The following is a 27,724-nucleotide window of genomic DNA, read 5'->3' as shown; positions in this document are numbered from 1 at the left end:
TTGCTTGCCCTGTGGAATCATATGAATCCCTGCAGTTGGTATGTGCACGATTTTCATGGTTAAAGAAACCAACCAAAAAGATGCTGGTTTTACAATGAGGGCACCTGCAGGCAGTTTTGTAACTTCTGAAACCTGCACAAAACGAGTTATTGCTCTTATTTTGTGTCTTTGTGGAGAAATTAAGTTTAAACTGTAATCATAGGAGCACTAAGGAATTGTTAAAATGGTTTATTTTGTAAAGATTAGAGTATTCTTATGATTTTTTATATGGTAGTTTTGGTCTTGTAAGATTGCATCTGTCCACCCTTCTTTTAACCTTGAAGATTGAAATGAGAAGACGCACCAAATGAGGAAATTTACAGATGTTGGATGTTCTTTTTTTTCAGGCATGCTTTCTTATAGAGAATTGTGGCTCAACAAAACAAAAACAGTTTCTCTTTTTATTTTTTTTCGCATTCATATAAAATTTCTACATATTCATGCATCAAATTTCGACTTCAACAACAATTTTTTTTCTCTTTTTGTAAATGAATTTAGAGTCTAATAATCTTAGCAGCTTTAACAACAGGTTTTTGACGAGCAATACTCTCTCTACCAGCAGCTTTATAATCAAAACTACAATCATGTCGATCGGAATATCTATGCTCCCAACAGAACATATCACCGCAACGACAACTAAATCCGGTCAATCCTACTTTCCTCCTGCAACCTGAACACCGATTCACCTCCTGCCTCTTCTCAACAATCTTAATTGTTTCCTTATCATTCTTGACTTTATCATCGTCATCAATTTCTTTCTTCTCTTCTGTAATTAGATCTCTCCGTTGATAATCCGATCGCTCCGGCAACCTTACAAAGCTAGATCTCGTCAGAGCTGGTGATGGTTTGATAATCCCGGTGGAGACTTTGTAACAACTTTGACACATGTTCTTGGTAGCCGGATTACCTGAGGATCCACAGTTGTTGATGCAAAGTGATAAGGATTCAGAAACCTTCATTTCTGTTTCTTCTTTATCTCTTTGAGCCATGAATTTGATTCAGAAATGTTTTTGATTGTTTTGGAGATGAGAAATGGTGGGATTTTATAGGTCGGTTTTAGATGGGATTGGACCCCAAATGAAACGCGTAGAGGACTGTTCGTAGAAACTGGTGCCTGCTAACAGAGGCCTAGGACTGTGCACATTAACCTCACCTCTAGCTAAACTTCCACCCTTCTTAGCTGGCTTGTCTCTCCGTAAAGTTCAATCTCTGTCAGACTCTCACAAATTTTATTCAATTTTGAAACTGCAAACCAGGGTGGTTCCCAGTTACCACTAGCAGCCTTTAGAATCAGATGATACTGATTCAAGACTGCCCATTCACCTGCACATAATACTGCTATTATCTCTGCAAATTTATTTGTTGCCACGCCCAGATCACATGCAACAGATATCATATATTCACCACTGCTTCTTCTGACTATAAACCCGTATCCTGCAGCACAAGTCATGAGTAGTCTACGCCAACAGTGGGTAAAATTTACATACCTTGAATCTAACAAGCAGATTTGTAATATTTGATGAATGCTGCTTTTTGCATGAACTCTGATAAACCAAAATGATATACCATTTGTCAAAACACTTAATATACTAAACCCGTTTCTATAATATAATGAACTAGCAAAAAAGTATCGTCAAAAGCTCAGTAAACACTTCATATCAGATTTCTGAAAGTGCAAAAACAAAATTGTGAAATTCTGGGAGACATAAATAAGTCCCAGTTGGAGCACTTGAATATCAAAAAATCACTTACCAACTAATAAACTGGTAGCAAATAAGCAAGAGAGAGACCGCCATCAACCCTTACTGATATTAACAGTTGGTGCATCTTTATGTTACACTAGTTGGTCACTTGAGATATATGCGTAATGAAGTAAGTTGGGTAACTAACACTTACTGTAATTGAGAATTCCAATACACTGCTGCTGCATGACACTTGTATTCTGCATTGTAAAAAGCCAAGTGCTTGCTCTTAGACCATGGTGTTGGATGGCTAATTGCTCCTGTACAACTACAAATTATATCAACTTTCAGCAACCATGAAAAGACCAAAGCTGTAGAAATCTCGAGTATATAACCAAGACATAACAATGGCACTATTATGCTTATTTTGGAGACGACAGCTGATTTACATGTCATGCTATATGGCCAGTCTAGTTTAAAATAGCAAACAAGGACCTATGAATCGGCCGCTATGCAGACTGCAGGCATTCCCAAAATCAACATACATCAGAACTTCGAACTTGCCAGCAGGGACAACAGCTGAAGCCCTTCTATAGCAATCAAAACATGCACTCAGCCTTTTCCTCTTCCGTCCTGATATATATATAGCACTACACTTCTGTCTATAGAAAACGTAAAGGTTAACCTCCCGGAGACAGGAAACAACTTGTATAATTAGGGCCTTCAAGTGATGAAAACAGTTTCCAGAAAAACGGAATGCAAGGGAAATCTGGTAAGCCCACCTCATGGCAAGGTTGTATTTCCCCCCCTCAAAATGATACATCCTAATCCATATGAGGTGCAAAATTAACGTTACCTTTTTATATAACCAACATAAATTCTAGTTCACCAGAAAATGGGTTTATAAAACTTAGAACTTCTAATCCAAGTATAACTAAATTAGCCTTCCTGCTTTTCTGGCAGCTAAGGGAACGAGTTTTTTTTCCCCTTAAACTGTGGCTGTGTCTCAGCGCTGCTTTAAGGAAGCTCATCCTTGTCAAAACACGGACTGTTTTCCTAGAAAAACAGAGGGTATTCATTGTCGATCCGCTCTGGGATTTAAACTTGCAATAAAAACTGTGCTACACAATACCCATTTCAGAGTTCATGCAAAATGAGGAAAGTACTTTATCTGATTTCTCAAAATACAAACTAATAGAAAGGAAATACGAAACATCATCATTCCAGTTTACCTTCTATAATTAGAAATAGGAAACGAAGAAATCAAAGAAGAAAATCAATTTTACATTAGTGAAGAACTGAAACAAGCTTTTCAACTCTATGCCAATTGTAGTAGTGACTTAAAATAGTTTTTCGTTAATAAAATAGTAGCATACACAATTATACTTCTACCAAGTATCAGGCATTCTTAACATTCTGTAAGAGTAGTTTTGTGCTTATTATTTAGAATTGAAGTAACATCCCCAACGATTATCTTAAGTAAGAATTTTTCTTTTTCACATTCTGAATGTTTGCAAGCTTGAAAACTGAAAACTACTTGCATTTTAAAGTTCTATTATTAGGCTCACATATACTAAAGAAAGCTTGGATTTTCATACCTTTTTAACAAGGAAATACAAGCCATGGTGTGCCTTCGGTAGTGGCGGGCTCTTACAACCCAGTTACCCTCTCAACTGTTGCTGCTTCCACCCATGAGAGAAAGTGATCTACATAGAGACACACAGAGTGTTAGAAACAAAGATTTCCAATCAAATTGTGCATTTTCCAAGTTGTTGAAATCCTAAAAAAAAGGAAGCTGCCATAAATAGGTAGAGTAAGCTGGAATGACAAACACATCTTCCAAATAGCTAACCCCAAAATTCATGATTGCAAATGGGTCCAGGGAGACAAGGTAAAAATGGACTTGTCTAGTCAGTTTACAAAATATTAAACATAGAGAACCTCAAAAGAAGCCACCATTTTGCCAAATTAAACCTGATAAGATTTTGATTTTAGGGTGGGCAATTCATCTAGCCACTGACACTTCATATGTTAGAAGCAAGTCCAAACATCTCTTAAATGTGATTTTACCTCTTAGAGCGTAAAGCATTGTTCTTAACAAGGCATTTGAGCTTTCTTGTTATGCGTTTTCGTCTAAATTTTGTATAGATGCTATTTGATGAACACATCCATTACCAGATATCACAACCAATGCTTTCAAGAAACTTCCACAATCTTGATGCTATGGTTATTGAAATAGGAAATACTGGAAGTAATTTAATAACTCACACTGATACATACGGTTTTGGCCATGGGCTTAACTGCACCAAATTATGTGTACTTTATTAAGCTTCTGTTGTCTCGCCATCAGAAAGAAGTCCGCATACTCTAATAGCTACAACTCTACTCGCCACAGTAGCTTGGAATGCCACCCGAGAGTTTTCAAAACAAGTTCCAACATTTTATACATGAATGGAGTTCAACTGGAAAAGGGAGCATATGACCTAGGAAAAACAGAATCTTAAACCCATTTTTATATGTTATTTTCTCGTAAAATCATATCTGTAATGCTACTGTAATAACAGAGAAACAGTGAAGGAAGAACGCTTATAAGCTTGACAAAGGCTAAACTCAAAATAATAAAAACACAAGGATCAATACTTAGTAGCACAAAAGGTACAGAAAATTTTCTGATTTTAGAATCTTGAGGGTAAAAAAAGAGGGAAAGTACAAGACACATATTCATTCATATATGTTGACACAAGATGGAGATTTGGATATTTGTTGTTACCTCAATAGTTCCAGATTTCTTGGAATTTTATCAAACAGCTTTCTAGCATCTTCCAGCTTGCCAGCCTGAAACAAACCATGAATAAGAATGCTGTACATGAAAATGTTAATTAAGTTACCAGTAGTTTCCAGGGACCCAAACAAATCTACTGCTTCGTCAATTTTTCCATTATTGCAGAGTCCATCCAACAATGTAGCATATGTAACTTCATTTAGAGATAAACCAAAAGTTTGCATCTCATTAAACAAATTCCCTGCAGCCCTAACTCTTCCATCTCGGTATAGTCCCCTTAATAGTACACTGTAGGTAATTGTTGTGGGTTTCAATCCATTTTGTTTCATTTTCTTAAATAGCTGCATAGCTCCATCCAACTGACGATTCTTGCAGCACCCATCAATTAATATATTCCAACTAAACTCATTCGGTTCAAGGCCCTTATCAACCATCGAGTCAAACACTTTCACCGCATCTTGCAAACGACCTACTAAACACAGGCCATCCATCAATGAATTATAAGTAATCCGATTCGGTTGTATGTTTATCTTCACCATTAGTTCGAATAACCCCCAAGCATCTTCCGTCATCCCATCTTTACAATGTGAATCTACTAAGATATTAAAAGTTACTGTATCTGGTGAAATCCCACGATCCATCATTTCATCAAAATATCTTCTTGCTTCCTCCTGTTGAGCGCGTACACAATGACCATGAATCATAGAATTGTAAGTTGTTAGATTTGCAGAGATTCCTCTACTAACCATCTCGTCAAAGAAGCTCTTTGCTTCCTTCAGCCGGCCCGAATTGCCAAACCCGTTAATCAGAATAGTGTAAGCAACCACATCGGGTACAACATTGGAGTCGTGAAGCATTTCAGTGAAGAGAACCAAAGCTTGATCAAGTAAACCTCCTTTACAAAGAGTATCTATAATGGCATTATATGAGAAAACATCGGGTCTGCAATTCCATTTCGAAATGTTGTTTTTTAACTGCAGAGCAAGCCTCACTTGACCAGTTGTACAAAGCCCATGTATAAGAGTATTACAAGTAACAACATTAGGTTAAATACCCGTCTGAGTCATTTTGTCAAACATTTTCATTACAAGTATCAACTTTTCCTAATTTACAACAGCAATTAATCAAAATGCTGAATGTTAAAATATTGGGTTGTACCCCAACCAAATTCATCTTCTTGTACAACGTAATGACATCTGAATAACACTTGAGTTTGGATAATGATCCCAATACATGACAATATGTATCATTAGATGGTAATGGCTTTTCCAAAATCAATTGATCCAAGTATCTCAACCCATCATCAAGCTTCTTAATTTTACCAGACTTATACACTCATCCCTCACAAAACTCTCCAGCTCTGAAATGTTACAATATTTTCTCACAGATACAATTCGATTTTGATGCAGTAGAAATGAATGATTAGAGACTACTAATGTTTTACTAAATCGTAGTAATTTACGACTTAAACTCATTTTTCAAAAATCAATGATAAATTGGGAGAAAGTGTACCTTTGAGATCCAAAAAAAAAAAATAGATCCTAAAATAATTTGTATTGAGTCAGTGACCCAGTCAATAATTCTGACTGAAGCAGTATATCATGAAATTCCAATGCCGGAAGAGTCCCTCGGTGAATTTCTGTTGGCGCAATACGAAAATGTGATGGGTTTATGGAAATGATTTGGAAAGAGAGGTTGGTTAATTGATAAATATTGGTTTAACAAAAGTGAGGCTTTGATTAATTTTGGAACTGGAAAATGTTTACAAGGGGACTTAGTGTAGTTCTTTGGGTCACTATGTTTACAAAGGGCTCTTTGGCTCTTACTCTAACTCTAGCTCTCACTCTATGCTAATTCTTGTTTACTCACGTAAGTTTTTGATTTTTGATTGGTTGCTTACAAATGAACAAGATTTGCCTATTTATAGGCACCGAGTGATCGACCAACACAATTCTAGTTTACTCTAGAATTATCAAATTACACGTGCTATTTTACTGACTAAGAAAGAAATTACCAGAGACAGAATTTCTCTAGATATGGACTGACTAGTCTAACTACTTCCTTGTACGGGCTAGCCTAGATAATTCTAGAACTTGACTGACTGATCAAAAGCCTCACTAGACTGATTAAAAGCCTCACTAGATTTCTCTAGACTGGGCCTATACATGGAGACAAGCCCATTGGAGTTTATCATCATCTCCTGGTTGGGTAATCTAAGATTATCACAAATTACCAAGTATTTTTAACACCCCTTCTTAATTTGTGATGTTAAGCTTGTATCTAAAGTGATTGAATTTATCCAGCGTGACTGCTTTCGTGAAAATACCAGCATTTTGTTCTTGTGTTTGACAAAATTGGATCTCAATTTCCTTATTTACTACCAGTTCTCTGATGAAGTGGTGTCGTAGCTCTATGTGATTTGTCCGTCCGTGGAAGACTGGATTTTTTGTCTGGCTTCAGAGAAAATAGTTGGTATGGCTTCACAATCCCAATGAAGTCTTCAAGTCATTAACCTACAGGGTTTCGTGAAAAACCTAAGGTTAAAGGAGGATCGACTCTAGTCGCAACTAGTATCACACAAGAGGTGTGGGGATTAGGTTTCCCAGTTTCTAGAGTTCTCCTTTATATATTCTTCAAATCAGGGTTTGCAATCAATGCTACCTTGGTAACAAAGCATTCAATATTTACATGAAAACCTGATTAGACTCAAGGTAATATCTTTCAACCGTTAAATCGAACTTAGATTTACACACAAATGAAAAGTGACTTCACTTGATATGGGTAACCGTACCTAAATGTGTACACCTTGTTGGCTAAACAATAGTTAACCTAAGTTAGCCATATGAACACTTTCATATCAACCACATACATCTTAACCATAACTAGTTCAAATGACTCAAATGAAACTAGTTATAGAGTTGTTCAATTGTTTACATTCTCGTAGAAATACACAAGACACAATTGAAGTAAAATCGATTTTGATTCACTTGAATCAATTCATGATCATTATACCCACAGTTGGCAAAAGATTGCATTCCTTAATTTATAAATGTATTAGTTCATGAACAAACCGATTTTAGAACATAACTCAGTCAAGTATGGAAACATGTACGCATACCTAAGTAGTCGTACTTGGACTATGTTCACCAGTATGAAAACGCGTACGTATACTGTCGTACACTTTCAAATTTCAGTTGAACCTAGTACGCATATAGGTACGCATACTCTAGTACCTGGACTTCAACTGACTTCGCCAGTACACGTACGGGTACGCATACTTTAGCTCCCGGACTTTACCTGACCAACCAATACGCATACGGGTATCCATACTAAGTTCCGGTCTTGGATCAACACATATCCAAGTAAGCATACTGTGCTTATAATACAATCATGGTTAAGTGTTCTAAACTCCTATTTCAATCATTGAAACATTCTCGGAAGATCAATATGAAACTATTAGCTTTAAAGCAATTTTCAGGTGATTGAATGATCAATATGAAACATTCTGAGTCTACATTAAACGAATGTCTCACACAAATCATGTAAGATGTTACAAGGCGATTTTCACATGATTATCTTTTGACTTTCCTCAGGAATACAAGATGAACTTGGTTAAAGAGAAAGCTTACCAATATATATTTTGAGAAATATGTAAGCGAGTTAAACTCAACTCGAAATATCAAATGTGTATAATCGAAGTCTATATAGCTATATGACTTTTATCTCAAATAGGAGATAAAGTAGATACACTTTTGAGTGATAGATGAGTTCAAATCTCCACATACCTTTTGTTGATAAGTTCCACAAGCTCCCCTTTGTAGTTCTTCGTCTTCAATCGATTGACGCCGTGAAGTCTAATGCCCAACTACACTTTCTATCCTAATTCGAGACTTAGCTATAAGTAGACTGGATATCAAGACTTATAGTTTTGGCAACTAAACTTGACAACAAGCTTGAGATAACAACGCTTACGAATTCGACCGAGTAGTGCTTTAACTAAATATACGCTGCAACATATGTTATTAGAATTAAAAAAAAAATATACTAAATTACAAAATATATATTGGTATTTTCAAATTCTCAGTATTACAAATAACAATATACCATGACCTGACAAGACAATCGCTTATATATCCTTACACCATTTTACAAAATTAATTATGAACTTAGTTTGAATATGCATAATGAAATTATTCATAACAAGGTATTGGTGCAAGGATTCATTGATACCAAACAAGGTACCTTGATTCTTTTCTGCACTTGGCACAATGATAGGAAGCTTAGGTAAAAGTCCTTTCTTTTCTTTGCATGCTCGGGCTGCTTCCCTCTGTTCCATGGGAAGTTGATTTTGTATTTTCCGTCAACCTTCTTGAAAATTTTAAAGATAGGGGTATTCAGCTTTGTGTATAGCGGGGTCTACGAATTCTCCTTTCTTCTGGTGGGTCTGGTCTCTCCCTTTCCATCCTCCACTTCTTTACTTATCGAATCGGGTCGATTCATTGTGAGGTCGTTCATTACAAGCCCGGGGGTTTTGTGGTTCTACCACATTTGCTCCTCTGCTGTTTCCGCGGACGAGCTTATTGTACGTCCCATCTTGGAGTTCTTCGAGACCTATGTAGTCTTCTTGGATTTCTCTTAGTTTCCATAGATATGATGGCATAGTCTCATACATTCGGACGAATATGGGGTCTGTCTTCCGCAAACTATTTTTGAAGCTTAAGATCGCATAGGCCTCTGGGACCCTACCGATCTCGGCGCATAACTTTCTCCAACGAGTTACAAGAGACCGAAGTGACTCATTTGGTCCTCTGGCTAATTGGAATAGCATGTCAATTCATGGCTTAACTCGGCTATTATGCATATAAGCCTCTAAGAAGAGTTCGGAAAAGTGAGCGAATGACTTGACCGACCCTCTCGGTAAGTTATTAAACCACATTAGGGCTTCGTCTTTTAGACTAGCTGGAAAGAATTTACACATCAGGACATCGTACTGGCTCTATTGTGTTAATATCATGCGATAAAATCGGAGATGTTCAATTGCATCGCCTGTCCCGTTGAAGGGAGTTGTGAAGGTCGGGAGGTAGCATTTCCTTGGAAACGGTTTGGCTAATAGGCTCTCCGCTAGAGGAGACTGTACTGCCTCTTGTATTACTTCTGCCAATTTTTGGCCTCCTTGCCTTCCTGTAGCTTCTTTGTACATCGCCTCGAGATGGGAAAGTCGGACATGCAATTGATCATCGATGTGCCTCGTCTCAGCCTTCTTCTTTCGTCCTCGTGCTCTTTCGGGTGAGAAAGAAGCTTCTTGGTGACGCTATCTTGATCGTCCTGAATTCGCATCTGACTTCTCCATGTACGACACTTGATTGGAGTGAGATGGCTTTTCTTTCGAAGCCTCCCTCGCTTGGGATTTCCACCCAACGGGTAAGCCATTGGCTTTAGTTTCGTCCTCCTTTTTCTTCTCTTCCCGCTTATGCCCAGGATTGACATCGGACGATCCTTCTGATGGGCTATCCTCTTAGTTATGGACTCCTTTACTTCCCTTCGGGAATCGATCCTCCGTTTCCTCGTTCGAGGTATTCGGGATATCGATATGCTAGTCGTCTTGCAAGTTTTTGAAAGGATTTTCCTCCTCGGGGATCTCTTCCGTAATAGTGACTGGCACCTTTTCTTCGTCCTTCGTTTTAGCTTTCGATTTTTCTTTTCTAACCTCCTGTTACGACGTTCTAACTTTCTCATTCGTTCTTCATGCGCCTTTTGCGCTTTCATAATGGCTGCAAGGGCGGCAGTGTTGTTATCGAGGCTAGAGGAGTCATCCTTCTTGGCCCCGTTATCTTCCAATTTTTTTGGCAGGTGGTAAAAATTAGATCAATACTAATTACATTTAGTAGCACAAAAGGTAAATAAATTTTTCTGATCTTAGAATCTTGAGAGTAAGTATAAAGACACATATTCTCCACATATGTAGACACACGATGAAGATTTAGATTTCTGCTGTTACCTCAATAGTTACAAGGTATGTCAAGAACAACTACAGATTTTTAAGCTCATCTGCCGAAAGGGTGTCTACTAACAAATAAACAACAGAATCACTTGGTGCAAATTTTCGTTTAAGCATCTTGCGAAGAAAATGTATTTCCTTGGCAGTCTCCTTTGCTACAAGAAAACCATTGATGATGGTATCGTACGCTCTAGCATCTCGTAAACAACCCTTCTCTTCCATTTCGATGATTAATGAGTTAGCTTCTAATAACATACTGTTAAGTAAGAAGCCTTTGATCATTGTGGTATACGTTACTACATCAGGCACTAATCCATTTCTTGGAATTTTATCAAACAACTTTCTAGCATCTTCCAGCTTGCCATCCTGAAACAAACCATGAATAAGAATGTTGTACATGCTAATGTTAATTGAGATACCAGTATTTTCCATGGATTCAAACAATTCTATTGCATCCGCTATTTTTCCATTCTTGCAGTACCCATTCAACATGGTAGCATATGTAACTTCATCTGGAGATAGACCAAAAGATTGCATCACATTGAAAAACTTCTGAGCAGTCTTAATTCCTCCATCCTGGTATAGTCCTCTTAATAGTAAACTGTAGGTAACTGTTGTGGGTTTCGATCCATTTTGTTTCATTTTCTTAAATATCTGCATACCTCCATCCAACTTACGATTCTTGCAGTACGCATCAATAAATATATTCCAACTAAAATCATCCGGTTCAAGGCCCTTATCCACCATCGAGCCAAACAGTTTCACCGCATCGTGCAAACGACCTACTAGACACAGACCATCCATCATTGAATTATATGTAATTCTATTCGGTTCTATGTTTATCTTGTCCATTAGTTTAAACAACCCCCAAATCTATTAATATACTAAAGGTTACTGTATCGGGTAAAATCCCTCGATTCATCAAAACATCTTCTTGCTTCTTCCTGTTGACCATGTAGGCAATGACCGTGAATCAAAGAAGTATACGCCGTTACATCTGCGGAGATTCCTCTACTAACCATCTCGTCAAAGAAGCTCTTTGCCTCCTTTAACCGGCCTGAATTTCCAAACCCGTTAACCAAAATATTGTAAGCAACTACATTGGGCACAACATTCGAATCATGAAGCATTTCAGAGAAGAGAACCAAAGCTTGATCAAGCAAACCGCCTTTACAAAGAGTATCTAAAATGGCATTATATGAAACGACATTGGGTCTGCAATTCCATTTCAGCATGTTGTTTTTTAACTGCAGAGCACCACCCACTTGACCAGTGGTACACAGCCCATGTATAAGAGTAGTACATGTAAAAGCATTAGGTTGAATACCCGTCTTTGTCATTTTAGCAAACACTTGAAAGGCATAACTATATTTTCTTGAAGACACAACCCCTTAATGAGTGTAGTGAAAGTGATAACACTCTCTTTAAGATCTCTCCAAACAAACAAAACCCATAATTCACTTGGCCTAGTTTACCACAGCAATTAACCAAAATGTTGAACGTAAAGATATTGGGTTGTACCCCAACCAAATTCATCTTCTTGTACAGCGTAATGACATCCGAATAACATTTGATTTTGGATAATGAACTCAATACATGACAGAATGTAACATTAGATGGTAATGGCCTTTCCGAAATCAACATATCAAAGTATCTCAAACCATCATCAAGCTTCTGAATCCTTCCAGATTTACACTCCTCCTTCACAAAACTCTCCAGCTGTGAAATCTTTGAATAATTTCTCACAAACATTACTCTATTTTGATGATAATTAGAGACCACTCTTGTATTAAACTCATTTTTCCAAAATCTAATTTACAAAGAGAGAAACTGTTATCTCAGAAAAAATGGGACCTAAAATAATTTGTTACTGGGTAGGTCTTGTTGTAGTGAGTCATAGATGATGGTCTTGATAACAAGTATTGTGAACACCATTACAATTTTAAAATAGAACAGCATAAGAATCAGAAACTTAATTCTAACAACAAGAAGAAGCTTAAGAAGAAAAGTAGCACTGAAGATGATGATGATTCAAGCAGTAGTGGTTGGGATTCAACTTTCTTGGAATGGAAGAAGGTAAAGTACCATAGAAAGGGAATTCAAGTAGTAGTTGCTTACATTAAAACTATTATGCGAACTATTATAAGAATCTTAAGAAGAAGAAGAAGAAGAAGAGAAGAGGTGATGGTGAAGGTGCAGCTGGTCCTATTAGGAGGAAGATGAAAACTGGGGAAAGAATACAAGGGTCTGGAGAACCGGAATCATCGATAAAAACTAGGGAACCCGTGGTTGAATTTCAGAGTATGGAAAACTATAAGAGAAAGTGTTTTGAATTGTCTGTGGAGATTCAGAAGAAGAAGGTAGAGTGCATTAAACTCCAGGGAGAATTAGCGAACCTAAAGACTGGAAAGAATGCTGCTAAAGATGAGACTGAATGGGCGCCAGAAGATGCAACTGAATATTGGAGAAAGATGTTTACAGATTTGGAGAGTCGAGTTCTGAGGATAGAAAATCAAAATTCAACAATGAGAAGTGTAGAGTCTCGCGTTTCGAATTTGATCCTGCGAAATGGCAAGGGTGATTCAATATTGAGATGTGTAGATTTGCATAATTCTGAAAAGATAAGAGTCTGGAGCGCGAGGTTTGCAGAATGATGTTACTCAAAGTGGTGAAAAGCAAAGAGATAAAATTGTGTTTGTCATTGATACCAGTAAACATCATGAATCGGAGTCTGAATTTCCCCAACACTCCGCTGTTAACATTTCTTCTGGAAGTCCGAATTTATCAGATGTGCCTGAAAATTCCGAAGAAGGGAAGGGTTGGGGCTGTGGGGAGGAGACACCATCCCAAGTTCATTTGGAAATGACTACGGAGCCTATTCTGAAATTGGTCTCAGATAACAGTGGTGAAAGTTTTGGTGAGTCTTTGGGGGAAGATTCTGATAGTTCTATTGATTCAAAAGCTTCTCTTGGTAGCCTTATGGACATGATGGCCATGAAATATAGGAATAGGAACAATGACAGAGAAATAAAATGGAAGTTTGAGGCTGATATGCTTTATTCATTTGAAGAGGATCCGGAGATCTGCATGAAAGCTGTTTGTGCTCTCTACCGACAGGAAATATCTGACGACGGGAAGGGGTTGTTCCATTACAGTGATGCGCTCAGGTATGTTAAGACCTCTCTATTTTCGCAGTTACAATCTACTGTAGATGTTAAATTGCTAAATCTATTCCATGGACTCTTTTCATATTCTGCTGCTGAACTTTTAAGTTGTTTGCTTGATATCTTATATTGCCATATTTAATATTTTATGAACGATGCAATTCCTCTAATATTTGGTTTCAACTTCGAAAAGTATCCTCCCATTTTGGTAGTATTCAAAGCCTTATTACTTTGGCCAAGTTTCTGACGGATGGAGCCTGCGAAGGTGACCTCAATATCTACCAAAACAAAAAAGATCCTTATCTCCATCCTACTACAACTGCCAGCCATGAAGATCAAACTACAAACTGATGGATTGTTGTATCTCCTTTTAACCTCCTCTAATTTTGACTCTGCAATGTAGTAACGGTAGCTAAACTTGTTTAGCTCATGGAACTGATATTGAGATGCGTAAAATCTTATTACTGAAATTAAAGCTAGATTACTCCTTCATCTTTATTACTGTGATATCTGATCATATTATTTTATTTTTTTTACATAGTATAATGCGATAGTTAACTGGTTATAATCAGATAGATACATTTGTTCCAAGTCTTTTCTGCCCATGGATGTAGGTGAGCCAGAGCTGGAACATTAGGATCTTCAAGAATCTCCGTTGCCTGATGCCAACAATCCTTGTCTGTTCCAATAATTTCAAATGTCCTCCTTGCTTGGTAAAGTTTTTGTGACCATAAGTTGTGTCAAAGTTTCTTTACTCGATTTGGAAATCCTACATTGTTCGGGCCATGCAGGTGCTTGTGTAGGGGAGTTATCGATCATCAACGTTGGTGCCGGTGAAGGAGAACCTGTAATCCTGACACACTTGTCCCATACCTTTTCTCCCCATGGATGTACAAGTTTAGAAATAGTAGGATAATTTGGATCATCAATAAGGTCGATTATCTTGTCCCAGCAAAACTTGGTATTTCGTATAATTTCTTGGCAATATACAACATCCTTTTTGCTTGGCAAAACCATGAACGAGAGAAGGGTTGCCACAAACGTTTCACAAGGTTCTGTACACTTGCATTGTTCTGGCAATGTAGGTCGCACGTGAAGGAGAATTTGCGACGCTTACACAGTTGTCCCAAGCGTTTTCTGCCTATGGATGAAGATTAGGAATTTTTTGATCTTCAAGAAAGTCCATTATCTTATCCCAACAATACTTGGTAGTTTGTACCAGTTCTGGGCAGTATACATAGTCTCCTTCGTTTGGCATAGCCTTCCTCCATATAAGGTTTTGCACAAACGCTCCAAACGGTCTTAAAATGCTACATTGTTTTGGCCATGGATCAACACTCGGCGCTTCACCGATAATCACCGATAACAACAGAAAGGGTGTTGGAACAGTTGTTGAATTATACCTGCAAAACAATCAAAAAAAAAAAATCAAACAAAAATTGTTATGGCTGAGTCGCGGACTAGGTCGCTTTCTTTAAGACGTTTCGCGGCTCTGCCCAAGATTGTGCAAGCAGTTCTTCCATGTCGCGTCGTCCCTAGGATAAAGCAGCCGAGTTAAATATCTCTTTCACAATCACTCTTGCACCGTGAGGATTGTGATACTACTACACTTCATTCTTGCTCAGAAATTCTTTAGAAAAACAAATGATGCTCACACATTGTTTTCTTTCACAAAACTCTCTTCTCTTTAAAAAAGAAAAAAAAACATAAAAGAAAAAAATTCAACTCCATTCTTTTTTTTCCAACCAAAATCTGATTTTTATATTTAAAACTTTTAACACAATTTATTAAAATATCATTATGGTGTAGTTAACACCATTAACTCCACAATATAAAACTCTCAAAGTTATTATGGTGTAGTTAACACCATTAAAACCAGAAATATGAAACGGTCAAATTAATTATGATAAAAAATTAATTTCTTTTAATAAAGACATAGATGCAATTAAAAACAGATTAAATGGGAATAAATGTGTGTTTAAAAAATATATTCCCAATAATCCCTCACTTATATTTTTTAAAAACATTGAGCAAGAACGTACAGAGTTGTGCATAAGTAAAGGTGTCTCGCGACTTGAACCTTTACGTAGTGTTAATAAGCTCTTTTGAAATCTGACTATAGAGGGAACATAAGTCTTGAACTCTAGGAGATAAAAAGATTGCTTAACACACACGACTACACTAGTGTAAATTCTAAAGCCAGCACATTACGGCCATGTGCTTGTATCCCAGTTTAATGAATGATCTAGAGAACTGCCCATATTCTCATAGAAAGCGGCCACACTTTCACATTCATATAGGTGAGTTTATGAAGAGTACTCCTGAAAGTACCCCACTCTAAATAGAGATATAAACATCATTAAGAGTTTATAATTTTAAAGTTAAAATTAAACTCAACCTTTTTTCTCGCTTCAGGATGTCATGTCGTGGGATGAATTCTTCAAAAGCATGATTCTCACGTCTCCATATCATTTATGACTTCGTTTAGTCCCTTTCAACCTATTTCTAGGTTGGGTATCCATCATAGATAACTCAATTTCAATGAGAATTAACCTCATCCCTAAGATGTATTCACATCTTCTTATCAATCCTTTCGTCAAAGGACTAATGAAAGCTCTTTCCAGACACTATATAATCCATTCTCATAACATCAACTCTTGTAGTTGTCATAACGTCCTCAATTCTTGCAATACCCGCGGTACTAGCACATTGGATTAATATGTCTTTTCCTCTATCCACTATAGAGGATCGAATCACTCCATCCCTTAAAGGATTCAACTGAAAGGATGTCCAATCAGCTTCGCAATATCCTTAAAAGATTGCGGTAAACATTTAGATAGTGTGTTTTTAGATGTAAGGTGTGTTTGCAACACCTCATAACCTTCTCAAAATTCTACCAATTTTCTATACTAGTATTGGTAAATATGAATATAAAACCTCCACTATGGAAGCAATATATTACACCCCCACTACAATATATATATATAGTCAATCACGTAGGAAAGAAACATACTAAGCTACCATACTCATGTCTAGTGCAATCACACACAATCTCAAAAGCATTAGCACTAAACCGAATGAGTGAAAACTAGTTTACGGTCAGACTATATATATTTCTTTCTCTTTTAAAATTTTTATTTTCATTGAAATGAAATATATCCAAAGAAAAAATTTATTTTTAACAACATAAACCATCTTCATTCAAGTCTTTCATGTCAAATAGTAAACTAAGCATGTTCTCAATTTCATTTTCATCCTATAAGTTAGAACAAAAATTCAACAAATCACCTATGCATACAAAACAAAAAGTATTGTGCATTTCACTTTCATCAATTCTGAAATCATCCGAATGAATCAAGTAAACAATTTATTTATTTTAAATTGTTTTAAAGTTGTTTTCAGAATATAAACGATAAATTATATAACTTATATGCATTCTTTTATGGTAGAAGCTACACAGTTTTCCATGCTTGGTTTACATATATTCTCATCTTTGTCTTACACAAAAGTATTTATTTCTTCTTATGACTATAACAAATCATATATCGTAGAAACAACATCAACAAAACAAGCATGTAAGTTAATTTAGAGACAAGAATGCAAGTGTCAACAATTTTCTGTTTGCTTGTTTAAAGATAATAGGTTCACGAATTTTTTTTCCTTTCAAAGATTAAATTTTTGAATATCAAAGTTACTTTCTATGAGAAGTTATCTTTCAAATTATAAGCAACAAAATATTCATGACTAAAATTTAATCTCACTGTACTATATGCTTTTCTAGTTTCATTCTTAGTGAATTACTTGTCACCTTCATTTCTCTAGTTCCTCTATTTTAAATCAAAGTTTGTAAAACATAGGGTATAGAACCCCCACTATTTTTTGACTCAAACAATAATTTCAAAACAATATCAAAAGACTCCAAGAGTTGTGAAATGAACCAATGATTTAAACCCACAATATCTTGCACAAAACAGTGAATAAAAATTCAAACAATTTTTGTGAAAACAACATTGCCTAATTAACTAATCAAAAGATAATATTTGATATCAAGACAAGTTACTCGAAGCATCTTTATAAAATTCTCAAATGTATTTTTTTTTCATCCAATATCATGGCAAGTTACGTAAGATTCCAAAGTTTACATGATTTTATGAGTTAGGTAGGATTACATACATGTTACTCAAAAAATTTACCAATTTTATAAGAAAATATAACATGCTCACATTCGTTACTAACTCATTGAATTCTTAAAAGCATGAAAATATCTCATAATTCAAATATTAAAAATTCAATTTATGTTACGATAAAATTGTGATATTATATTCAAACATTTTATCCATAACATATTATTTTTAATAGTGCAATGATCAAATTCAACAAAATTCTAATCTCAATCTTTTTAGTAACAAGATTGGAGGAAATTAGAATTCTTTCTCATTTCGGAAGAATGGACATCTTTAACAAGATTGTTCTACCCAAAGTAAACTTTGAGATCGTACCAATACCGAAAATCCTACTGATGTGATTATATTTCAAGACCACTTTCTTTCAAACGATTTGGTTCTACTTTTGAACCATAACCTATCAAAAGAAACATGGTGTAAAACACCAATATATACCAACCTCTCACCGTATCAACAATTCATATTAACTTAGCTTGAAAAGCGTTGTTAATAACATTTGATATCCTTGCAATACCGTGCAAGAATAGCAAATAATCTCATAATCAATATTATGCTCATTTCTTAGTGAGAGTTGATATTCACATTTGTTTTGACTAGGTTTCTATTTTTTTCGGTTTTGGTTTCATATCAAATTCTATCTCAGAAGTTCCAAACTTATATGAGTCACATATTTATTATCATACACAAGAATTCTCAATCTCTTGTTTTATTAAAATTTATTCTAAGATTGAACAATCAGTTTATTCAATTTAGAATTTATTATTTGATCACTACATAACTACAAATAGTTCATCAAACATACCTCAATTGCTTTTAAGCTCAATTGGTTATAAACCATTGTCCATTGTTTGCGCACCAACAAAGGAATCAGCAAATCCAATTCTCCAAACATCGATTAATCTCAAAGGAATAAGCAAATCCATTGCTCCATCGATTAATCTCCCACAATCTTTATTTCATTGGAAATGTAAACTTTCTCAAGTAAGTGAATTTTCACCTGTCACAATCATTAACATATGAGCATTTGAAACCAAAAAATTAGTAAAATATGTACTTACATAAATACTTAAAATCAATCAAAAAGTTGGTACTCCAAGTTGCTCTGAAGCATCAAACAAAGATTCAAAATTCTATAGTTATAACATCGTGTATTTATAACTTTCTATCAAGAATTTTATCAAACATACGCGGTGCACTTTTTTGATTTCTAACAATAATTTTGATTTTCATTACTAAAAATGAATATGACTTATTATAATCAAATCATGATTTCGTAACGTAATATCTTACATTTCTAATATCAAGTATCACGTCTCCAAGTTTGGACAAACATACACAATGATTTTGAAATCACCACATTTCTCAAACTAAAAATCCAAAAGGAGAATTTCAAAATGGGTTTGAAAATAAGTTCCTGATTTACAAGTTTCATGTTACACAAATCCAAATTATCAATACAAAGATTTAAAAAAAAAACAAATTCAATCGGGATTAAATTTATGCCCATCAGAACTTTTCAGATATGTTATGATGTTTTCTAAAATACTTTAAAAATACTTTCCATACTCCAAAAATTATGAAATTTAACAGGGAATATCCTCATGATGTCTAATATACACGGTACAAATTTCAAGACCCAATTCATTTTACTTAAAGAGACCCACATAAAACTCTACAACATGTTAAAAACGTTCGTTTATCTTCAATAATATTTTTCAATGCTAAAAATTCATGAATAGAGATATCAACCATTTTACAATCCTAGTCCATAACATAAAATTAACTTTAGGTATCAGGTTACCTAAAATCTCAATCATCATTTACAATCGTCAAATAAAAATTATACCGATTATAATTCTATAAAAATAAATAAAACAATGATACTTATCGCGTTTAAGCAATTGTTTTCCTTTAATTCGTATGGCAGAATAAACGTCTTAAAATTGTTGGAACAGTTGCTGAATTATGTTTGCAAAACAATCAAACAAAAATTGTTATGGCTGAGTCGCGGACTAGGTCGCTTTTTTAAGACATTTCGCGGCTCTGTCCAAGATTGTGCAAAAAGTTCTTCCATGTCGCGTCGTCTCCAGGATAAAACAGCCGAGTTAAATATCTCTTTCACAATCACTCTTGCACCGTGAGGATAGTGATACTACTACACTTCATTCTTGCTCAGAAATTCTTTAGAAAAACAAATGATGCTCACACATTGGTGGTGGACCCGGAGGAGTGTGAAAATTAAGCGCAATAAAAATGCGGGTCTACAGTTATACCGCAAGTGCACGGTCGTCGGTTGTAGCTCGTGCAAGTACGGGTCGATCCACAGAGACTGGGTGTGTTTTGGAGTGTTTAGCTATTTTTGGTTCTAATTTGCTATTGGGCTTTTGATGTATCAATGGGCTTATAAGTACCAAAGAGTTTTGGGTACTTTTTGCTTAGGACTATGGGCTTTGATTATGAAGTGAAATGAACTGGGCTTTGGGTTCAGTTGGTTTCTGATGTGAATTGAACTGGGCTTGATCTTTGGAGTGAACTTCACCCTATCAGTGATCTGGGCTTTGGTTCAATGCTAAGTGAACTGGGCTCTTGTTAAACCAACAGTGAAGTGAACTTGGGCTTTTGATTGAGCTTGGGCTTTGATTGAATTTGAGCTCAACTTCACCCTAACAGTAAAATCGGACTGGGCCTTGGGCCTTTGATGGATTGAGCTGGGCTTTTAAATACCCTAGCAGTCAACTGTGGACTGAGTCCTTTTAACCTAACAGTTATTGGGCTTTTACAAAACAGAACAATGAAAGGTTTTCTAAACTAAGTCTCTAGCTAAGTTATCTAAGGCAGTAACTAAAGCAGTAAGATAAGATGGCAGGGAAGCAAAGAGTGGCAGTGACAACAATGAGTAATGAAGCAATGAAACAGTGGCACTAGGCCAAAAGCACAAAGGTGATAGCCAAGGCTGTAGCCAAGGCAGTAACCAAGTAAAAGTGAACAAAGTAGAAACAAAGTGAAAATGAAAGAGTGACACTAAGGTTTGATTTCACCTACAACTTATGCTAGTCAATCTCAATGTGACTCAAAGTTTTTGCCTCTCCTATAGCACTAGTTGTCTGATTAGAGTACAACTAGTCTAAAGCTGGAGCAATGACATAAATCAAGAGCTGTGGCACCATTCATCACAAGGGTGACCTAACTACACTGCATGCTTGACATGCAGTGTGAGAGCAGGGTGACAAGGGCATCAAATGAGGTTATCCTACACCATTGAAGACCACAAAACTATCCTCAACATATCCACTAACTAGTATTCAGTTGAGGATTCATCTTACCTCAGCAATTGAAATTTAAAACATGCTAGAATTGAAATTAAAACAAAGCATTATGGACTGGAATTTAAAGCAATGTATCTTGTAAAAAATGAAATGCAAAACAAGACACTTGAGGTCCTGGCTAGTCCAGGCCTCTACACTATGAAACTGGATATTCCAGGATGATCTTACAACACACACCATAACCTATATTTATACCCAAAATACTAATTAGGGTTCTTCCCCAAAAATTCCCAAATTCAAAAAATTAGGGTTTAACATTCATTACCCAAAATCGAGGAATTGACTCTCTTATCTTCGACCCATTCCTCCTCTGATATTCCTGCTTCCTCTCCTGTGTTCGATTGATGTCTAGAGCCTCACCTATTTTAGTGATTTCTAACCTAGGGTTTAGAATGGTGAGAAATCACTAACATAGGTGGCTAGAGAGATAAAGGAACGGACTGGGGAGGTACTGATGATGTTGGTGAAGAAGTGATGGTGTTGCAGAGGTGAGGTGGTGGCTGGAAGTGGTCGGGGAAGGTGGTGGCAGAGAGGTGGCTCTGCAAATGTCGGGGAAGAAGGAAGCTCGATTGATTTTGGGAAAAGGGGTGCGTTTGTTTAGGGTATATAGGTGTTGGGTGTTAGAGTGTTGAGCGGTGCATCAAATCTTGTTGTTTTGTGACTCTGAGCCGCGGGAAGCGTAGATGGTTGGTAGATCTAACGGTGAGATGAGAGATGAATCTCTCCGACCGTAGGATTGTGAAATAAAACGAAGTCAACGGTGCTAGATGATGTTTAGGTACTGTAGTGTTAATCGGAAGTATCTAATTTTGATGCAAAGGCATAGGAGCGACCGTTGGATTCAACTACAATCTAATCTGAAGGCTTGGAATTTAAGCGCTGTGGTGTTTGGCAGATACTTCAGATTTTGATGATCTATGAATTAACGACCGTAGGATGATGAGTTGCATCCAATCTGACGGCTGATAGTTGAGGCGGTTTACGTTATAGAAAATGGGTTTGGGTAAGGGTTTTGGGCCTTGGGTATGCCAAGCCCATATCTTTTTTAAGAGAAATTCTTCCTTCTTGAGCCCATTTCTAATCTTTTGGGCTTATGCGCACCATTCTTCGTGGCTTCCTTGCTTAATTTCTTCCGGCTTTTCACTACTTTTCTGCTCTTTTCCGCTCCGCAAGTCATCCAAACTTTATTTGGTACCTAAAAATGCAAAATTAATTAAGAAAAATATTTATTCTTGAAAACAATGAAAATACAGAATATGGGATAAAATGTAGAATTAATGCACAAAAGATGAGTTAAATGCCAACAAAAAAAGGATAAATATATACAATATTTGGCACTCATCAAATACCCCCAAACCTGAATTTTACTTGTCCTCAAGTAAAACAAAACTAAGGAAATCCTAACTATACCACTGTCGCTGGTCTCTCGAATGCATTTAGCGTATGCACTAAGCCTTTTAAACCACTAAGTGTCCCTAGTGGACGAGTTGAAGTCTCGTGAGGGTTTACCAGAGGTGTACCCACAAAACCTTAGGACAAAATATGAGCTCAGATTCCATGAAATGTGACATGTGCAAGACAGTTTAAGCTCACAGCAAAATGGATATGTCAGTCTAGCTACTAAGGCACAATCCTAGCACTGATAACAACTGAAGACATGTGATAAGAGTGTAAAGTGTATCTACACATGTTAAGAATTATCAGAAGTTATGACTGCCAATCGCTAAGAGATAGGATTTTAAGCTAAGAACCGAATTCAAAGCCAAGCTAGTTGTCCGGCTTTATGAGAATTTTGAATGTTCACCCAAGAGTTGGTGATATTTCAGTTTACTCGCGTTATACATCGATGGCTGCACCCTCCTTGCTTATTACGAATAACAAAAAGATGACTCTTATTTACATAGACTACCTTTTTTTTTTTTTTTTTTGAATTGACTTTGAGATATTTACAACATAGTAACATTTTTGATATACAAATAAAAAGAAAAATTAATTACATGACACTTAGCAAGAGGTAGCCCTTTTCGATGCACCCGGTCAAATTCTATGGTTGCTTTTCTTAATGTATCATCCAACTTCTATCCCAGCCAACCAAAGAACAAGCTAGTCGAGTCTCATTCAGTATTCTAGATGATTGGTAGTCTACTTAACCGATAAAACACCTACCCGAGGCTAAACATGTATTAGTAGATCGTGCGTGTGCAAATTTCTTATCAACATGTGAATTATGCTAGAATCAGGGGTGCCTTATCATCTAGACTAAGAACCCTAAGTTAACATATATGCACAAAAATCACTCTTTCAAGGTAAATGAGCTCCATTTTTAATTTTTTCATTTTTCAATTTTTTTTTTTTTTTTTTTTTGAAAATATATATATATATAACTCTTTGGTTTTAATGGGTTTGGTTTCTTGGGATAAATTTGGTTTTGGTGGGAGACATTTGGTTTATATGGGTATATGTCAAAAAGAAAGAGGTCTGTTTTCCTATTATAGCATGTTATCAAGGTCTCTAAAATACCCCCAAACCTAAAATAAACAGTGTCCTCAATGTTTTAAAAAGAAAAGAAAAAAAACTGTACAGGAAGGGACAGAAATCAAAAGAAAAGCAAAGCATGGAATGTTTAACCTGATTTATGTACAAGGGTGGATCAGCTTAGTCCACATAAACTGGGTCCTCCAGATCAGTTGATTCAATGTCGGGTGGGATTGGTTCAAGGAATGACTTTAATCTCTGCCCGTTGACTTTGAAAATGTTTTTGTTGGCGACATTCTCTAGTTCCACAGCTCCATGAGGGAAAACTGTGCGTACTAGGAATGGGCCCGTCCATCTGGAACGCAGTTTGCCCGGAAAAAGATGTAACCGGGAGTTATACAGCAAAACTTTCTGACCAGGCGTAAAGGATTTGCGCAAAATACGCTTGTCATGAAACAGCTTCATCCTCTGCTTGTACAGCTTAGCACTGTCATAAGCCTCATTTCTCAATTCTTCCAACTCGTTGAGTTGGAGTTTCCGTTGAATACCCGCTTCGTCCAGAGAGAAGTTGAGCTTCTTGATCGCCCAGTAAGCACGATGTTCTAATTCCACAGGTAAATGGCACGGCTTTCCATACACTAGACGATAGGGGGACATGCCAATCGGCGTCTTATAAGATGTTCTATAGGCCCACAAAGCATCATTCAATCGTAATGACCAATCTTTCCGGGACGGGTTAACCGTCTTTTCTAGAATGTGCTTGATTTCCCTATTAGACACTTCTACTTGTCCGCTAGTCTGAGGGTGGTACGGAGTTGCAACTTTGTGAGTTATGCCATACTTGCGTACTAAAGACTCAAAGTACTTGTTACAAAAATGTGAACCGCCGTCACTGATGATGGCTCTAGGGGTACCAAAACGTGCAAATATGTTCTCCCTTAGAAAAGAAAGTACCACCTTATGGTCATTTGTTCTGGTTGCTATGGCTTCTGCCCACTTAGAAACGTAATCAACTGCGACTAGGATGTATAACTTTCCGTCAGAAATAGTGAATGGACCCATGAAGTCGATCCCCCATACATCAAATAGTTCCACTATCAAAATAGGATTCAATGGCATCATGTTTCTCCTCGAAATACTTCCTAACTTTTGACAGTGCTCGCAAGTCACACAGTGATCATGGCAGTCCTTGAACAACGATGGCCAATAGAACCCACACTGCAAGATCTTTGCAGCGGTTTTCTTGGCACTGAAATGGCCTCCACATGCTTGGTTATGACAAAAAGAGATCACTTCTTTCTGTTCATTATTGGGGACACATATCCGAATGATTTGGTCCTGGCAGTACTTAAACAAATATGGGTCATCCCAAAGGAAATGTTTAACTTCAGCCAAGAACTTAGAACGGTCTTGTCTACACCAATGTGAGGGCAATCTACCTGCAGCAAGGTAGTTAACAATGTCGGCAAACCAAGGGAGGTCTGATACAGACATCAATTGCTCATCAGGAAATGATTCTCTGATTAGCATAGACTCATCAATAGACTCAATGGTTAATCTAGACAAATGATCAGCAACCACATTCTCACAACCTTTCTTATCACGGATTTCGAGATCGAATTCCTGTAATAAGAGTATCCATCGAATAAGGCGAGCTTTAGCATCCTTCTTGGAAAGAAGGTACTTCAAAGCTGCATGGTCAGTGTATATGATGATCTTAGATCCTATGAGATAAGATCTAAACTTGTCTAATGCGAAAACGACAGCAAGCAATTCCTTCTCGGTAGTTGAATAATTGAGTTGGGCATCATTAAGGGTTTTGCTAGCATAGTATATCACATATGGTAGTCTATCAACACGTTGTCCTAAAACAGCACCAACAGCATAATCAGAGGCATCACACATGAGCTCGAACGGTAGCTTCCAATCGGGTGGTCGGACTATAGGAGCGGTGGTGAGAAGGGTTTTTAATTCCTCCCATGCTTTCACACAAGCATCATCGAAAAGAAAGGCAACATCTTTGGCGAGTAGACTACACAGAGGTCTTGAAATCTTGCTAAAGTCTTTGATGAATCGCCGGTAAAAACCAGCATGACCTAAAAATGATCTAATCTCCCTCACAGAGCGAGGTTTTGGTAAGTGTTGTATGAGGTCCACTTTAGCTTTATCTACTTCAATGCCTTTTTCCGAGATGATGTGTCCTAGAACTATTCCTGAATTTACCATAAAATGGCACTTTTCCCAATTTATAACAAGGTTCCTTTTCTTACATCTAGACAGCACAAGGGTAAGATGTTTCAAACATTCATCAAACGAGGAACCGAACACGGAGAAATCATCCATGAAGATCTCGAGAAAACTATCTATCATGTCAGAAAAAATGCTCATCATGCATCGCTGAAAAGTAGCAGGTGCATTACACAACCCAAAGGGCATGCGTCTATAAGCAAATGTCCCAAAGGGACACGTGAACGTAGTTTTTTCCTGATCTTCCGGTGCAATGTGAATTTGGTTATAACCGGAAAAGCCATCCAGAAAACAGTAGTGACTGTGTCCAGACACACGTTCTAGCATTTGGTCTATGAAAGGGAGCGGGAAGTGATCCTTCCTTGTTACTGTGTTCAACTTTCTGTAGTCGATACATACTCGCCATCCTGTGGTTGTACGTGAAGGGACTAACTCATTCTTATCGTTCTGAACTACAGTAATGCCTGATTTCTTAGGCACAACTTGAATGGGACTGACCCATTTGATATCGGGTATGGGTATATGATACCCGCATCAAGTAGTTTCAGGATTTCTCCTTTGACTACTTCTCTCATGTTAGGATTAAGTCTCCTTTGCATTTCCCTAGATGGTTTGGCATTCTCCTCGAGATTAATGTGGTGCATGCAAATAGTGGGGCTTATTCCTTTGAGGTCTGAAATGGTCCATCCTCAAGCCTCTTTGTGTTCCTTAAGTACTTCTAAGAGTTTACTCTCCTGTTCCGTGTCTAAACATGATGAGATAATGACATGTAAAGTATCAGAAGAACCTAGGAATGCGTACTTCAAAGTACTAGGCAATGTCTTCAATTCTAGCTTAGGTGGTTCAATAAAGGATGGGACAGACTTGGATTCGGACAGTGGGAGTTGTTTTACTCTGTTCTGCCATTTAGTGACATCCATTTGAGGTACGAATTATAGAAAGGATTGGACGTCAGTAATGTATTCGTTATCATACAACTCCAGGTTAAAATTCTCCAAACATGCTTGTAGGGGGTCAATTGATAAAACACTAGTCAATGAATCTTGTACTATACTTTCAATCATATTGATCTCATGCACATCATCATCATCAAGATCCACAGGTTGTTGACTAACATTAAACACGTTTAACTCTACAGTCATGTTTCCAAAAGATAGTTTCAACACTCCGGTACGACAGTTAATGATCGCATTAGACGTGGCCAAGAAAGGACGTCCTAGAATGACGGGAATGTGACTATCTGGGTTTTGTACAGGTTGAGTGTCTAAGACAGTGAAGTCTACAGGAAAATAAAATTTGTCAACCTTAATCAAAACATCTTCCACCACTCCACGAGGAATCTTGACAGATCGGTCCGCCAGTTGTAGAGTGATAGATGTTGGTTTCAACTCCCCAAGACCTAACTGCACATAAACAGAATATGGCAGTAGGTTAACACTTGCACCTAGGTCTAATAACGCTTTATTGACCGTGTGTTCTCCTATAGTGCAAGATATTGTTGGACAACCTGGGTCCCTAAACTTGGGTGGAGTTTTGTTCAAAATGATGGAACTCACCTGTTCAGCTAAGAAAGCACGTTTATGTACATTCAGCTTGCGCTTTTGTGTACACAAATCTTTAAGGAATTTAGCATATGCAGGGATTTGCTTAATTGCCTCAAGGAATGGGATGTTGATGTCTACTCTCTTGAACATTTCTAACATCTCATTGTAGTGGGTGCTTTTCTTTTGTGGAACTAACCTCTGAGGAAATGGAGCTACCGGAGCATGAGGGGGTGGAGGGATATGCTCAGCAGTGGAATTGTTTGATTTATCAATATGTTCAGAC

The 27,724-nt window shown here is 36.9% G+C and overlaps 4 protein-coding genes across 4 annotated transcripts; all 4 read right to left on the bottom strand.

Annotated features, from left to right (window-relative positions):
* Positions 1-413: 413 nt before the first annotated feature.
* Positions 414-5,494, bottom strand: LOC113329911 (zinc finger A20 and AN1 domain-containing stress-associated protein 5-like). The gene is made up of 3 exons (XM_026576750.1): positions 4,492-5,494; positions 3,320-3,427; positions 414-2,049 (listed from the first exon to the last, which is right to left on the bottom strand). The coding sequence occupies exon 3, from the start codon at positions 1,026-1,028 to the stop codon at positions 534-536; it is 495 nt and encodes a 164-aa protein (XP_026432535.1). The 5' UTR covers positions 1,029-2,049; positions 3,320-3,427; positions 4,492-5,494; the 3' UTR covers positions 414-533.
* On the bottom strand, positions 1,199-9,933 carry LOC113329779 (pentatricopeptide repeat-containing protein At5g16640, mitochondrial-like). Its single transcript, XM_026576610.1, has 4 exons — positions 9,656-9,933; positions 4,492-5,445; positions 1,936-2,049; positions 1,199-1,583 (listed from the first exon to the last, which is right to left on the bottom strand). Exons 1-4 carry the CDS (start codon positions 9,931-9,933, stop codon positions 1,199-1,201), a joined length of 1,731 nt encoding a protein of 576 aa, XP_026432395.1.
* Positions 9,934-10,531: 598 nt separating this feature from the next.
* LOC113329778 (pentatricopeptide repeat-containing protein At3g22470, mitochondrial-like) lies at positions 10,532-11,305 on the bottom strand. Its single transcript, XM_026576609.1, has one exon. It carries the CDS (start codon positions 11,303-11,305, stop codon positions 10,532-10,534), a length of 774 nt encoding a protein of 257 aa, XP_026432394.1.
* An 80-nt stretch (positions 11,306-11,385) lies between these two features.
* Positions 11,386-12,253, bottom strand: LOC113329777 (pentatricopeptide repeat-containing protein At1g62680, mitochondrial-like). Its single transcript, XM_026576608.1, has 2 exons — positions 11,977-12,253; positions 11,386-11,891 (listed from the first exon to the last, which is right to left on the bottom strand). Exons 1-2 carry the CDS (start codon positions 12,251-12,253, stop codon positions 11,386-11,388), a joined length of 783 nt encoding a protein of 260 aa, XP_026432393.1.
* Positions 12,254-27,724: the final 15,471 nt, after the last annotated feature.

This window comes from Papaver somniferum, unplaced genomic scaffold (assembly GCF_003573695.1).
Source record: "Papaver somniferum cultivar HN1 unplaced genomic scaffold, ASM357369v1 unplaced-scaffold_117, whole genome shotgun sequence".
In the NCBI taxonomy this organism is placed as follows: domain Eukaryota; kingdom Viridiplantae; phylum Streptophyta; class Magnoliopsida; order Ranunculales; family Papaveraceae; genus Papaver; species Papaver somniferum.
The sequence above is the reverse complement of the archived record's forward strand: the minus strand, read 5'-3'. Positions and strand labels throughout refer to the sequence as shown.

Coding starts and splice junctions, on each gene's coding strand:
- LOC113329779 (XM_026576610.1), bottom strand. CDS start 9,933: ATGGCTTACCCGTTGGGTGGAAATCCCAAGCGAGGGAGGCTTCGAAAG. Junction 5,446..9,655: donor GAGGCCAAAAATTGGCAGAA/GTAATACAAGAG, acceptor ATGGAATTGCAG/ACCCGATGTTTTCTCATATA. Junction 1,584..1,935: donor TATTGGAATTCTCAATTACA/GTAAGTGTTAGT, acceptor TTGGTTTATCAG/AGTTCATGCAAAAAGCAGCA.
- LOC113329778 (XM_026576609.1), bottom strand. CDS start 11,305: ATGGATGGTCTGTGTCTAGTAGGTCGTTTGCACGATGCGGTGAAACTG.
- LOC113329777 (XM_026576608.1), bottom strand. CDS start 12,253: ATGTTTGTGAGAAATTATTCAAAGATTTCACAGCTGGAGAGTTTTGTG. Junction 11,892..11,976: donor CATTTTGGTTAATTGCTGTG/GTAAACTAGGCC, acceptor ACACTCATTAAG/GGGTTGTGTCTTCAAGAAAA.
- LOC113329911 (XM_026576750.1), bottom strand. CDS start 1,028: ATGGCTCAAAGAGATAAAGAAGAAACAGAAATGAAGGTTTCTGAATCC.